Source organism: Phocoena phocoena, chromosome 6, assembly GCF_963924675.1.
Source record: "Phocoena phocoena chromosome 6, mPhoPho1.1, whole genome shotgun sequence".
In the NCBI taxonomy this organism is placed as follows: Eukaryota; Metazoa; Chordata; class Mammalia; order Artiodactyla; family Phocoenidae; genus Phocoena; species Phocoena phocoena.
Window position 1 is genome coordinate 27,876,174 of NC_089224.1, and position 15,210 is coordinate 27,891,383.

General features: G+C 40.1%; 1 protein-coding gene across 3 annotated transcripts in view; it reads left to right on the forward strand.

The window, feature by feature from the left end:
* Positions 1-207: 207 nt before the first annotated feature.
* CDC14B (cell division cycle 14B) overlaps positions 208-15,210 on the forward strand; it is a 105,683-nt gene continuing 90,680 nt past the window's right edge. For 2 of the 3 annotated variants that reach the window (XM_065878718.1, XM_065878717.1), the window contains exon 1: positions 379-538. In XM_065878718.1, the coding sequence (XP_065734790.1) occupies positions 379-538 (160 nt within the window). Of the gene's footprint in view, positions 539-15,210 lie in introns of all 3 variants that reach the window. The other variant, XM_065878716.1, reaches the window with a different exon arrangement.

Below are 15,210 nucleotides of genomic sequence, written 5' to 3' on the forward strand. Positions count from 1 at the left end.
GCGGTGGGCGCGCACGGTTACTCCGGACAGCCCCAGGCGCCGGCGGCAGCACCGTCGCCTCTGCCGCGCCAGCGGGCTGCAGGCACCTGGGGGCGGGCTGGGGGTCGCCGGCAGCGGCAGGAGGCGCTGTAGCGAGGGCTGTGGCGCGGGTCCCGCGGCGGCCGCAGGAGGGAGCGGGACAGCCGCGGTGGGCCAGGCCCCTCCTCCGGCTCCTGCGCGGCCACCTCCCGCCGGGCTCCGCCGGCGCCTGCAGTCGGCGCAGCGCCGCTCCGCGCCCGCAGCCCTGAGCGCCCGCGCGCGGGGCCAGCGGGGGCTTCGGCGGGCTAGCGGGCGCGCGAGGCCATGGTCGTGGTCCCTTGACGGGCCGCGGCCGCCTCCATGAAGCGGAAGAGCGAGCGGCGGCCGAGCTGGGCCGCCGCGCCCCCCTGCTCGCGGCGGTGCTCGTCGTCCTCGCCGGGAGTGAAGAAGAGCCGCAGCTCCACGTCGCAGGAACTGCACCACCTGGACCAGCAGGACGACCTGTACCTGGACATCACCGGTGAGCCGGCGAGCGATCGCATGGCGGGGCACCCCGGACACGCGGCACCCGGCGCGGGGGTCCTAGCCCACCCACCCGGGGCAGTAGAGGCGCCTCCCCGGGCCAGACTGACACGCCTCCACCCCCACCCCCATAAAAGCCAGAGCCGGCCACACCCCCTTCAGGATCCGGGCCCTGGGAGCGCCCCCCTACCCCGAGTTTTCTTCTGCGTTTGTTGCAAGCTGTAACTTTATCCGTTTTGCACCCTCCTACCCCAGCAAGATGGCCCCAGGGGTCACCTTTCTAAATTGCGGGCGTCTGCTCGGCGCCTCGGGATTTTCCTAAATTCGAGTTGATACCGCCTCCCGGGTTGCAAGCTCGGTTGGCCCTTAAGGAGTATGAACCTCCGAATCACTCCAAAGGATTCCCCGAGCGCGCTGAACACGCCGGCGCGGGAGCTGCAGTGTTTATTTGGCGTTTGCCAAACCTCCGCTGCTCTGTGGGAAATGGAGTCCCTCCCGCCTGGGGCGGCGTTCCCCGGCCCGGCGCGGAAGCCAGATCCTTGCCCTGGTCCTCATTGCACTCGGCCCCTCCCCAGCGCGCGTATGAGCACGCCCCAGACCTCCTAGGGATAATTCCCCTGCCTTGCTTCTGGAATGGCACTTAGATGGCATTTGAACCGGTCAGCTTGATGAATGCCCAGAGTTGTCACTTTTGAGAAATCACAGGTAGCTGTTTGATAACTGCTTTATTACTAGTGCCTATTCTACAATTCTTGAAGACTTTATAAATCCAATTTGGGAGCCGTTGGGTTTGCCAGGATTGACACTGCAGCGTGTGAAGGCATTAAATGAGATGATGTTTGTGGAAACGCTTTGTCTACAATTTTGAGGGATTTTTCAGTCTGTTTTCTGTGGCGCAGAGTGTGTAAACCTCGGTGTGTTGGATTTTTATAAACTGCTTCCCGCCCATTGATAAACCAGGTAAGCTGGAGTGGTCAGAACATTAATTAAGAAGATGCTCAAACACAGAAATTTAGTAGAAATTATTTTCTAGGTCGATGGATAGTTGTTTTGGAACTAAGGTCCGTTTCACAGAAAGTTGAGAGTAGAGCGGAAGGTATCTCGGCGTTGAGTGGATGGACCTTGGCGACAGAGGAGGTAGGCAGGAAGGGGTTGCCTTAAGTACCTGTCTCCAGCTGGCACCAGCCCAGGTCCACCGTAGCGCCTGGCGCTTTAGGAGGTGAAGGCCACTTGCTGAGGCTGAGACCAGATCCCACCACATTGTGTGCTCCCGGGGAGATGGCCCCGCAGAGGAGGGCCGCGGGTGCAGGACCCACACAGGCCTTATGCCTTGTTATGTATACCTCTTCGAAGGACATTGTTGAATAGCATTTAATTTGGGGGCAAGTAACACACTTACTTGGTACAGAATTCTTAATTACAAAGGTAAAGAGGAGTATTATACGTAGTGAAAAGTTGGTCTCAGCCACCGGGTGTTTTTCCCCAGAGGCAACTTATGTTCCTAGTTTCTTGTGAATCCTTACAGAAATAGACTGCATGGTTACACGTATACATTCTCTACCGTACATAAGCACGGCAGCATACAATGCGTTGTTTTGCACATTGTTTTCACAGTATTTCTTAGCAGAAAGATTGTTCTGTATTAGTACATGCAGAACTGCCTCATTTGGTTTTAATTACTGCTTCTGCCAAAATAGATATGGTTTAAAAGTATAAAACCATAAAATGGTGTACGTGGATTTAAATGTATATGTATATGTTTTATGACTTGTTTATATATATGTGTATATTTTATGACTCGTTTAGATAGTTCCCTATTGGAGACACTTGTCTCCAATCAAAAAGGAAGAGTCTGACAACAAAGTCATTGGGGTAAATCTTGCTTCTTTATGGAAAAAAAGATGCAATGTGGCTGGCTTTCCTGAGGTAGTTAGTGATCAATGAATTAATTTCAGAAAACATCACCAAGCAGAATATTGAGGAAATAGTTGGTGCACTATATAAAATCATAATACTCTTATTTAGATGACAAGCCTAGATAATGGAAGGGTCCGATCTCAGTGTAAGACCACTCCAGGGGAGTTAAGGAAATCAACTTCCCCTACGATTTCTCCAGATGTCCCTTAGTGACAGTCTTGTATTCCTGGGAATAATAATACTTAATCAGTTTGATTGGTGTGATATACAAGACAAAGTAACTTTGGATGCAAGGTGGGGATTTCTATTTACTGGGCTTGTAGGAAACGCTTGAGGCCTCATCCTCAGCAAATGGCAACCTGGTAGCATCCTTCCCAACTTGTTTTTCCCTCAGTTATTGTTTTCTAAAAGCAGTGCATGCACATTTTTAATGTCAAACATTACTAAAGGAGATATATAAATATAGTTAGTCCCCCTCGCCTGGTAATATTTTCTTTCCCTTCAGTTTTCTACTCATATTCAAGTTTCTACAAATTGTACTATACCAGTAAGAGTGGTCCTCTTTTTAATGGCTGCATGTTGTTGCATTGTATGGCTGAATTGTGATTTATTTAATGCTAATAAATAAATGGTTATTTGGGGGTTTTCCAATCCCTACTGCAAATGGCTGCAGTAGCATCAGTGTACATGTCTACCTACATGTGTAACTGTGTAAACTTGAAGTTAAGAGGCCAGGCCAAAGTATATATAGGTTTATCCATTTGTGAGTGGACTTTTGGGGCAATTATCAATAATGCTGCTATGAACGTTCACATACAAGTTTTTGGGTATATACCAAGGAGTAGAATTCCTTTGGGTATATACCTAGGAGTAGAACTGCTAGATCACATGGTAACTGCCAGGCTTTTTTCCAAAGCAGCTGTACCACCAGCATTCTCACTAGCAATGTATGGATTATTCCACATTCTCACTAACACTTGTTATAGGATTGTGAAGTTTCTTTCCCAGTGGGGTTGGTTTGTAAACATTATTACTTCTGCCCACTCTGCCTTTAAATACATTACTTTTTTTTTTTTAAACTTTGGTCCCTTCACATTTTTATTGCAGTCTATATCTATAGGTTGAATTCCCATAGATCCCAGGGCATTTCATGTGTGTACATTTAACATAGGAGGCCTAATTCCTATTTTTCTTCCTCTCTCTTTTGTTATGTGGTCATTATTTATTGTCTATCCTGCCACCCCGATATACTGGACACTACTCTTACTAGGAGCAGACTGACCCAGGTTTTATTCCTAAGCAGACCCCATCAACCTCTCATTGACCATTCATTCAGTTCTTGCCATATGCAATGACATGGAATTTTACCTGTATTCCTGGTGCAGTTCCAGTGCACCATGTGAAAGAAAGGTTATAAATACAGTATAAACTGTGTATGTTAATGCTAAAGAGACAACTGAGTAAAGATAAGATCCTAACGAGTTATCAGTCAGGAAGCAGGGGGAAGAAGGGAAGCGAGGAGGGCTTTCAGTTGGATTTGGAACTAGGTATCTAGATGAGAGAAATACCAAGGGAAAAAATGTTGGACACAGTCAGGTTTTGTTGTTGTTGTTTGTCTGGTTTTGGGTATTTTTTTTTTGGCCATGCGGCTTGCGGGATCTTAGTTCCCCAACCTGGGCCCTTGGCAATGAAAGAGCGGAGTCGTAACCACTGGACCACCAGGAAATTCCCCACAGTCAGGTTTTTGATTTTCCTAGGAACCTCCTTGTGGCCAGAAGTCTGAATCTTTTTGATCTCTATACATTCCTGTCCCTTAAATAGGGCCCTCTGTAAATGACATTGCACATTTTCCTTTCCTCTTTATTAATATAGAAAAAAAATTAAAGATTATAACATTACTGCATAATCTGTTTTTGATAATTTATAGGATTTAATAGTTGGTACAGAAGTTCAATTTATTTTACTTTTTTAAAAAAATTTCTGACTAGTAACAAAAATTGTCAATAACTGTTGGCTTAAAAAATATTCTTGGTGGTTTGTCTTAAATAGAAAAATACTTTTTTTCAGTGTCTGCCATTATGTTCTACCTTTTAAAGAGTGTCTATATTATAACAGTAACTAATTTTATTGGAGAAGCTCTAATTGAGGTCAGGATTGTTACTTAAAAGCATTGATTAATGGTGTATTGGATACTCATCAAATAAAATGAAACAGATACAGCACTACCCCTCCCCCCTTCTTTTTAGGATTTTAAAAATCACGCTAGACATCATTAGACAGGGGAAATTTATTCATTAATTGAAGTATTTTTTGAATGCTTACTATGTAAAATAGTCATGCGTATTCATTGTTTGCAGGGATAGAAATATATTTTTCTTGATAGAAAAGGAATGCTGTTAACCTGGGGCACTGATTCAAGGAGGAAATAAATTAATTTTTCTTCAACGGTTTCATGTAGTAGATTGAGCTTCAGTAACTGAAACTCATCAAAGTCTGTAGTGTTCATTTTTCTTCTTACTTATGACTTATGTCTATACTTACTCTCTGCGTAATGTGAATTTACTTTCTTGATTTATGTGCTCGCTTAATTCTTCAACATCTTTACTTCTGATGGCATTATGTTAGTCATCTGCTTTGAGTCTCATTCCTTAGGCACCAATAAAAAGGCAAAAACTTAACACAGTTTCAGTGTTGCTGCCACATAAAGAGTGTTTGGGCATAAAGATGAGGGGGAGGTGGAATAACTGGGTTACACAGATAGTTTTTTTTTTTTTTTTTAATATTTCTTTATTTATTTGGCTGCACTGGGCTTAGTTGCGGCATGTGGGATCCTCATTGAGGCATGCGGGATCTAGTTGCCCAACCAGGGATTGAACCTGGGCCCCCTGCATTGGGACTGCGAAGTCTTAACCACTGGAGCACCAGGGAAGTCCCACAGAGATGGTATTAATGCCAGGAGTTGACAGCACAAATTGATTGCGCTGTGCCTTAGAATGGGAATGAATTTCTCCAAATTTTGTTGGGGTTGGGGAGAGCTGGAATGAAACCACTTTGTGGATTTTTAGGATGGAAAGAAGGCACTGGCACATACCAATGACATTTCTTGGAAATTTCTGAGATAGTCTCCTGGGAACTCTGAATTGATGGACCTGGTATTTTTTGAAAGACTTTTAAGAAATCCCCTAGGAATTTCACAGTTGTCCATTTTTCCCTGTGAAGAAGCCAAGACCAGAGATAAGTAATTTTACAAATTTGTAAAATAAGTTTACAAATTTGCAAACTGCAAATTAATGCAGTTTCTTTTTGGGAAAGTCATGATCACCTGCCTTTTATTCTTTCTGACAGATAAAGCTGCTTCACAGTTATATATAAATGATTTCTTGAACATCTACTAGTTAGTCCTTTGCTACTTTGGCTAGTAGATGATGTCATAGTAGATGCTCCGTAAGTAGTATCTATGAAGTTGAATTTAGAGAGATGAATAATTATCTAGTGAATTTGGAAAAATGAGCAAACTAACTACACAATTCAGGTCTTTCAGAGCTCATGCTATTTTCCAAGTTGGCCATCATTACACCCCTGATCTTCCAGATATTTCATTCCTTCAGCAAACATGTAATGAATATCTATTCTGCCAGCCTTTTTTTTTTCCTCCTTCAAGTGCATAAAATAGACCACTGCTGGGAGATAGTCCCTGCTCTCATAGAGGTTATGTTCTCTGCTTTACTTGAGAAAATAAAACTTGGAGGGTTTGAAGGAGAACTAATCTGAAGAGGAACCATATCTTGGTTGAAATCTTTGGGGAAGAAAAACTTTGATGGTAGCGTTTTTGAAGAGCTAATTCTGGTAGTTAGGCTCGAGGACACCAGGGAAAGCTGGTGTCTCCCCACACAGGGGCTGAACACAGCCAGATTTAATAACCTTTTGGAGGCTGGATTCTCTCATCTGTTTAAAAATAAAAAGTCTGCAGAGTTGTTGGGAGGATGAAATGAAGGGGATGCATGTTAAGTGCCTGGCTTGGTGCCTCGCTGACAACCGGGGCTCCATAAATGATCTCTGGTATTACAAGTTTGCCAGCAGTGGGCAAGGCCAGGGGGTACAGAGGGCACACTGAGTCATCATGGTTGGGAGGGTTTCAGGCTCAGAAGCAAACATTTCCCCCATATGTGTACTTGCACAAAAGGTTCGGTGAATCAAAACAGTGAAAATGCAGTGTGTTCCTCTCCCTGCTTCTGAATGTAATCTTCAGGGCAGAAACGCTGCACATGAGGCTGGCTCAGTATGTCAGAGACGTGGAGGAGGTTTGGCGCCGTGTTGATAATCTTTTCTGCCTTGGGGAAAAACGTTACAGTTTCACTTTAAAGATTTCTTGTAAGAGGAAGAATAAACCAAAACTCTTCGGAGGCTATTATTACATGCTTTTATTATACTGAAGAGTTTGTATGTTGCTACTATTAAATTGCAGCTAAGTTTATGGGGGGTGGTTCTTCATAAAAATGCAAAGTCCTCATGGGAGAGCCTCAGGTAGAAGGTTATTTTTAAAAAGTGTGTTAAGTTATTTACTGATAAAATACAAATTTTTCAGAGTGGCTAACTAAAAGCATGACTGTGCCCTAGTACATCCGTTTTAAAAGAGTATTTCACAGATCCAAAAGCTTTGACACTGGTGGTGCATATTATTGGCAGACAGGGTGTTTGTTTTGGGTAAAACAAATTACCTTTCAAAAGGCCTTTCTAATGTTTAATGTGTGGCACAGAGACCCAATTTATTTGGAAGGGGTGGGAGTTAGAAAATAAGATAAATAAGAAATGATATCTTTAAATCTATTTTCTTTATTACACTGGGAAAAAATAATTTTAGTAGCCAGTATTTTGTTTTTCTTCCCATCCTAGCTACAGAATATTTTTATTTTAATCTTAGTAAGTCCTTTAAGGTCCTTCACACTAAAATTACTTTTATAATTGTCTTTAAAAAGAAATGAAAACATGGGTAGATTGGTTTATCTGAGTATTTAAAAGCCAGTCAGTCCTCACTTAGGTCAGGTACCATTATGAGTGAGGTAAGTAGGTCCAGGGGTTGCTCTGGGCCAAAAGTGGAGAGATTGTATGGAGACAAAGAAAGTGGTGCGGCAGGAGCTAACCAATTTTCAAATACTGTTTCTTTACATTTTTTGATTTTTAGCTTCCAAGGTTGGTTAGTCACTTAATTTGTAGAAGTGCTGACTACCATATTAGCCAGGGATTACCTTAGAAAACAATTTCCAAAATAAAATTGATTTTAACTTCTGAAACACAAGGTTATTTAACTGGAATTTGTACATCTCATCTGAATTCTCTAGTTTATTTGAAAGTTTTACGCCCTTCTCTCTCTCTCTTTTTTTCTATAGCTTTTCATGGATACTGCTCCAACAAAGGTATTCAGATCATTGACTCTATTTGCAGTTCTTTGATGATTTTAAAATTGTAGATTTAATCTGTTAGTTGTGATTCTTGGTTCCGTCTCTTCCTGTTTGCTTGTCTTAATTTTAGTCTTAGGTAGCAGTTTTAGTTTTCTATAACTGTAGAGTATCTTTCATATGTTTACGACTTAAGTTGAAATCTGTCTTTATATGAAAAGTTCTGTTGGTTTCTGTGTACAGGTAATGCTGGAAGTAGTTTCTGTGATATTTTATGGAGTTAATTATGAATGCTATGTTTTGTATGGTGGATATTTTTGGTAATACTAAATTTTTATTTTAATTAAATCTCACTTTTGTAAGCACTTGCCGAAAGGATACTTAGAATGAGTTGTTAAGACAGCTGTTCTTGATTCCCCCCCCCCCCGTTACTTTAGTTATTTCTAGGCATTTCTTTGCTTAGTGGACAGGCATATATCTCACTTACTGTGTTTGGTAAGAGGGAAATCTCATGAAATGCCAACCTGAACTTTGGGAACAGGGGAGTTCTTTTGTATCCTATTAAAAAAAATTTTTTTTAATATTCTGATTCCCTTTGATTTTCAGGCTCCTCAACCAAGGCCATTTACCAAAAGAACAAATCTGAATGGCCCCATATACTTATTATTTTCAATTGAAAAATTTCTGACTTTATCCTCTTCATCTTTTATTCAGCTCCTTTAATTCTTAGTATCATTTATATTCTAGAGGAGCAATTCTCTTAAGAGTCCTTTATTCACCAGTCAGTTCAAAGGTTTGGTCCCATTGTCTTTGAGGCTGAAAAGCTGAGGAAGCTAGGCAGGGTAAATTCATTCTAATTGCATAATATCGCATATTGATCTCATTTCTCAGGTAGTTTACTTTTACACCATTAAAATGTGGTTGACAGTGCACTTTTCACAAAAGAGAAAAACATCTTGTTCCTGATGTCAGTGATATTTGTTGTTCCTTCAAGTTCTAATTTGACAGTAAAATTACTTTCTTGGCACTGCTATGCAATTTATGACATTGATCTTTTTATACCCAATCCGTAATGCTATAATATCATTACAGATTATGAATTCTGCAAAGTCCTCTATTTTAGGACCATCTCAGCTGAATCATTCTCTGCATTTTGCTCATTTATGCTCATTTGTATCCGTATGAATTGTGCTATGGAATTTATTCAACAAATATTTATTGAGCAACTACTTTGAACAAGGCAGTGGGGCCAAGTATTACTGAGGAAGGGAGGAGGGGATATGAAGACTTAATAACAACATGCTCATTAGCACTGAAAGATTGAGAAGGCATACACTCTTAAGTCATCATCTCAATGAAGACAGGCAGTGAAGGCATCAGTCATTATGTAATTTTGCTCTCTTAAACAGTGTCAGTTTGAGAGAAATTTGTGATGGAAATGTTACTTGATAATTCCTACACAAAGTGAGTTGTTTTTTTCAATATGTGGTCAAAATGACCTGTCTTATGGTGTCTTTCTCGTGTATGTGTGTGTGTGTGTGTGTGCGCGTGTATGTTTTAACCTTTAAAAGATGAGAAAAAGCTTCATTTTGGTATATAACTAAGCATATATATGTATGATATGAATATATGCATACAGTTAATAATATCCTGGAAACTATCCCTCTACTAACACAGAGCCAAAGTGAAAGGTCTGAATTCCAATTAATTCTGTATCACTAATTTGAATGTCAAAGTATCCCACGGGACATAACTTAAAATGAGATACTTTGTTCTATTTTTAAGAATACCTTATTTGTTGGTAAGAAGTAATTATAGAGCACCTTTTAAGTTGAGTATTGCTTCTTAAATTGGAGGCACTAAAGATGGCTAAATATTTTAAGAACTATATTTGGTATGTGTGACTTTTAAACCGAAAAGCATTCTGATTTTCACATTCTTTTATAGGTGCTGAGGAAGAATTGCTTTGACACGAATGTGTAGCAGAATTAACATTATGGTTTTACATTTTGGGGAGCTGTTCTCAATCTGCTCTTAGAATTTTTTTATTGTACTGCTGTCATTAGATAGCTTTTTGGAAGCACTTAATACACGAAACAAGCATCTTAACATTCATTTATTTCCTTTTTGACAGTGTACTGTCAAAAAAGCTTAGAATTTAGCTAGCAAACACAACTGAGGTTGGGATTTTAACTCCACTATTATATTCTAATTTTAAACTATTGTGACTAAAAGGGCTTGAAGTAAAAACATATCCATTCAGGGTATGTTTGAGTGCATATTATAGTCTCATCCTTGCAATGGGTGCTGCAAGAGCTGCGATAGAGATTTCATAGTTGACCCCAGATCTCTGGAAAGTGACACTAGTACATGGAACTGGGTGATATCTATATATCTTCTGTATCACACAGAGGAACTTATCTGTGAATATCATGGACACTCAAAGATAGATGCCTCTGAATGAATGTGATCCTTGGAAAGGAGGCTTGAGCTATGTTTTAAAAGATTCTCTTCTATTCCCCTGCAGAACCAGCAGGAACTGTTCTTGATCACAGTAACACACAGTAGTCTTTGCTTTCTCCTTCCTCCTGACAATACCATTGCTACTACTGTGGTGGCATTTGTATGTGTGAAGGGTGATTGCTGGGATTGGGGATAGACTCTATCCCAGCATGGGATACCCCCCCTCCCCGACCTGTCCTGTTCTTGTATTCAGCAGTTAACCTGAATTAAATAATAACTTTGCTCCAAAATGGAAAAATACTTTATTTAGTGAAATCTCTCTTACTCAAGAGGGCAGGAAATGGAAGATAAACCTTAAAACATTCTTTATTTAATAGGACCTATTCAGATTATTTTGAACAAATACATCTTTAGAGGCTAAATTTGTGGATTCAGAAGACAATCATTTCCAGGCACAGTGCTAAAGGAATTTTTTTTTTTCTTGTGGAACACTTTTGCGAATTTCCAAAATAAAAATGTTGGCTATTCCAAAGGCTAAGCAATAAACTTGGATTTTTAAAAAAAAATCCATGCTTTGGATTAAGGACTGTATTTTAAAATGATTTCAGAAACAAGTATTATTCTAATATAGAGATTTATGAAAAGGATTAATAAATTTTGTTTTATGCCACAAAAGCAGTTTTTAAATAATGCCAATTTCTTTCGTGTACCTTTTACACACCCCATTTAACATAACCATAGGCAGTGCTGCTTTGTTGTAATTGTATTGTCTTCAGAACATTTTACTAAGAATAAATAGGCATGTATAAAACTGCAGTCAATGTCTTGTTTCGGATTCCCCCAGAACAGACTGAGTCAAGGATTCCAAGGCAAGCACTTTCTTTAGGAGACGGTCCCAGGCAACTCCCAAAGTGAAGTAGGTAAGTGAGAGGATCAGGAGGTGCAGGCCATAGACCGCTCATTAACAAGCAAGTTACTGTGGTAGCTGTAGTTTGATCCCACAGGGGAAATCTGGGAGCCAGTGTAGAACAAGTGAGGATGGAAGGGGGCTGGGATATTTGTACACTAGTAACTCAGAGGGTGAGTGATAATTTTGAAGTGCTGTGAGGGCAGCCCAAATGGGCTCTGCAGGTGGGAGAAAGTCCTGAAAGAAATGTCGGTATAATTGCAGTGTGTGCTGAGAAGGGGAGGGTGGGAGCGGTGACTCCTGCAGTCGGTCATAGTATGGTTAAATTTTTTCTGTGTGCTCTTAGTGCTATTAGTGTTTTGTTTTTTTTTTAGCTATTTAGCCCTCAACCATTTTCCCAAGTTGAGTGTGTTATTGTCACTGTGCTGTGTCCTGGTGAGGCAATTTTGATAGCAAATGTTGGGAGAAGGCACACACGTGACAGGGCGGGTTTGTTAGAAAGAACCAGTGGGAGAGTACTAAGCTGGATGTTTATGATGCGAACTTAATGAACCATTTGCAAGGAATTGTTTAAGGAAACTAGGTAAAGATGTGTGTGCAGTTAAGGATAGTTGGAAGTTCTTTGATTTTTATGAAAGGCTTTATAAAGATCACTGTAGCTTGGAGATTTAACTAACAGTTGTGATTAGCATCTAGAAGAATTATGGCCAGAGACAATCCTGACTTCAGCACATGTGAAGTGACTGGAAGGAGCTGAGCCATTGCCAATGTAGAATGCCAGGACTGATCTCCTTGGACACTCTGGATTCCATGCAAGTACCATTTCCAAGAACTCCTCACCCCCAGCTAAATGGAGTTTATGCATACATGTGAAGTCAGCCACCTTATGTCATTTATTTCCAATAAGGCCAGATAACAAGCATTAGGTACTCTTGTGAGTGGTTCAAGATAAATAAATCTACTGATTTAATTGCTCAGGAGTTTATAATCGATGTATCATATGCGTGTACAAAGTGTTACACAAAGTAGGGAAATCACAGTTTACCTTGTGTAAGTAAGAGTTATTTTCCTGCCTTTTGGATGCTTTTCCCATATTATTAAAGCTTTGCATAGTCCCTTTTCATTTTTCTTTGGAAACAATAATTCTGTCTCTTTAACAGAGGGGGAAGATAGTCATACTGCTAATCTTGTGAGAGGTAGACTTTAACAATGCTGAAGCTTTCACAGGGGATCAAGAGTCAGTGATAAAAGCCTTGACTTCGGAGACATTAGAAATAGTTTTTCATCATTTTCCTAAATATGAGTGGGCAGCTTTTAGAACTTATTAGAAAAACTAGTGCTGGTGATGTTTCCTGCCCTATAATCCTGTTCCATGTTCTTGAGGTGCATTCCTGATCCTGGGTTCCTGACATTGGTCCGTGCAAGCCCCTTTATTAGGCTTTCTTTTTCTGAAATGCGGCCCACTAAACAACACTCAGTATACTCTTCAACTAGAGTTGCTTGCTTTTCTTTTATGATTTTTCTTTTCTTTATTTTTTGAATAGATAATACATGCACATGGTTCACAATTTAAAAGATACAAAAGAGTAAACAGCACAGAGTAAGATTCCCACTTTCACCTGTCACCTAGCTGCCTATTTCCCCTCTTCAGAATCAGTTGACGAAGCTGACCTCTTGTGTCTTACCAGAGGTTTTCTATGTATTTACAAATATATGTATATATGTGTATACAGATGTCTGTGTGTTTGTATCCTCTCATACAAATTATGGTCCATTGTTTCCACTGATCTCTACCTTGCTTTTTTTCACTGCTCTTTGGTTGCTCATTGAGCCCAGAATTGGAATAAAGTGAGCTGGAGGATCCTAGTGGGCCATGCTTTCAAGATGCTCTAGATTAAGATGTGATGATAATAGCCTCTGGGTTAGTCGGTGTATGCTCCATGTTAAGGCCCATGCTAAAACCTGTGTCTGTCCTCCACCTCCAATAAAGTTTCTAAGATATAGGTGCTCATTATTTTTTAAAAAGACAACACATAAAGAAAAAGATCAGTGATGCTACTAGCAAGGGTGTTTTCTCTATCAGTTAGTTTAGGCTTGGTTATACTGTAATAGCAAGCCCCCTCCCAATCTCAGCAGTTTAAAATAAAGATTTAATTCTTGTTTCTGTTTCACAGCCACTGTGGGTCGGCAGGGGTTTCTGCTTCCTGTAATTGTTTGGGAACCTAGGCTTATAAGTAGCAGTGGTCTCTAATATTGCTTGTCCCTGTGCCAGAGGGGAAAAGAATGCTGTGGAGGGTCTTGATCAACAATTAAATGCTCATTTTCGTCACAGTTCATTGGCCGGAATTAACCGTGTGGTCCCACCCAACCACAGAGGGACAGGAATGTGCCTGTTAGGTGAACAGCATTAATGAGTACCGCAGTTAGCCTTTTAGATTGTTCAGTGTATATTTGTATACATAGATATCTCGATAGAGAGATGTATTTTTATATCAATAAGATAAACACTAAGTAATTTTATCATTCCTTTTTTCCACTTCATATGTTATAGCAGAATCTTTCATTGTCCTAAGTATGTGTCTAAATATGTATCTCTTTTGGATGCATATTATTCTATTATATGCCTATATAATAATGTATTTCCTTGTGGCTCCTCTCCTAAGGAAAATGTACCTTAATTTCCATAAAATTGGTAGAAATATTTAGAGGTTGTAGACCCTCCCCAGCCAAGCATTGGATTCCTATCATGGTCTCTAGGTTGTAAATATAAGTGCTATTTAGAATAACCTCTCTTCATCCCCTTTGTCCCCTCATAAAGTACCATTTTATAATTTTTTTAACTTGGTATTTTGTATTTTGTATTGTTTTTTGTTTTTGGCCACACCGCGAGGCTTGTGGGATCTTAGTTCCCTGACCAGGGATTGAACCCGGACCCTTGGCGGTGAAAGCATGGAGTCCTAACCAGTGGACCACCAGGGAATTCCCATAAACTTGATATTTTGTATAGGTAAATACAGTTGTCCCGCAGTATCCGTCGGGGATTGGTTCCAGGAGCCCTGTGTATATTATTAGGGAAATTATTATCTGTGATGATTTACAAATGTGTTTTCTATTTGCCATTTGCCTTTTGATTATCTTATAGTTGTGGTTGTGACGTGTGTTTACCATGCAAAGTTTGTAGGTGAACCTGCTAATCATTCCTCTTATGGCTTCTGGATTTTAAGTCATAGTTGGACTCAACAAAGCTATTAAGGAATTCTCATGTGTTTAATTTCTCCTGCACTGGCCTGCATGCTGTTGTTCTTAGGCATTTTACTCACACATATCATATATTATAAACACCACAATATTGCGTTGGCCAAAAAGTTCATTCGGGTTTTTCCGTAACATGCTACCGAAACCCGAACGAACTTTTTGGCCAACCCAATATATTGTTATTACTTCTGTTAAAACAATCATCTTTTAAAGAGATATAATTGAGAAAAACCTTATATATTTACCCATGTAGTTACCATTGCTAGTGCCCTTCATTCCTTTGTGTAGATCCAGAGTTCCAAAAGGTATCATTTTCCTTCTGCCTGAAGGATGGTGTTTTTTTTTGTTTTGTTTCTGTCTTTTAACATTTCTTATAGTCGGGTCTCTTTTACCTTTTTTGTAAAAAAGGTAAAAAACATTTTGAATGTTTAAAAATGGCTTCATTTTTGAAACGTTCTTGCTTCTTATGGAATTCAAGTTTGGCATTTTTCTTTCTGTACTTGTAAAGACATTGTTCTATTGTCTTATCACTTACGTTGGTTCCTACAAGAGATCTGATGTCCTTATCTTTGTTTCTCTGTATGTAATATGTACTTTTTCCTCTGGCTGCTTTTAAGATTTTCTCTTTCTCACTGGTTTTGAGAATTTGATTATGGCATATTTTTCTTCACATTGTGCTCAGGACTTGAATTTCTTGGAGCTGTGGGTTTAAAGAGTTTATCAGTTCAGGAA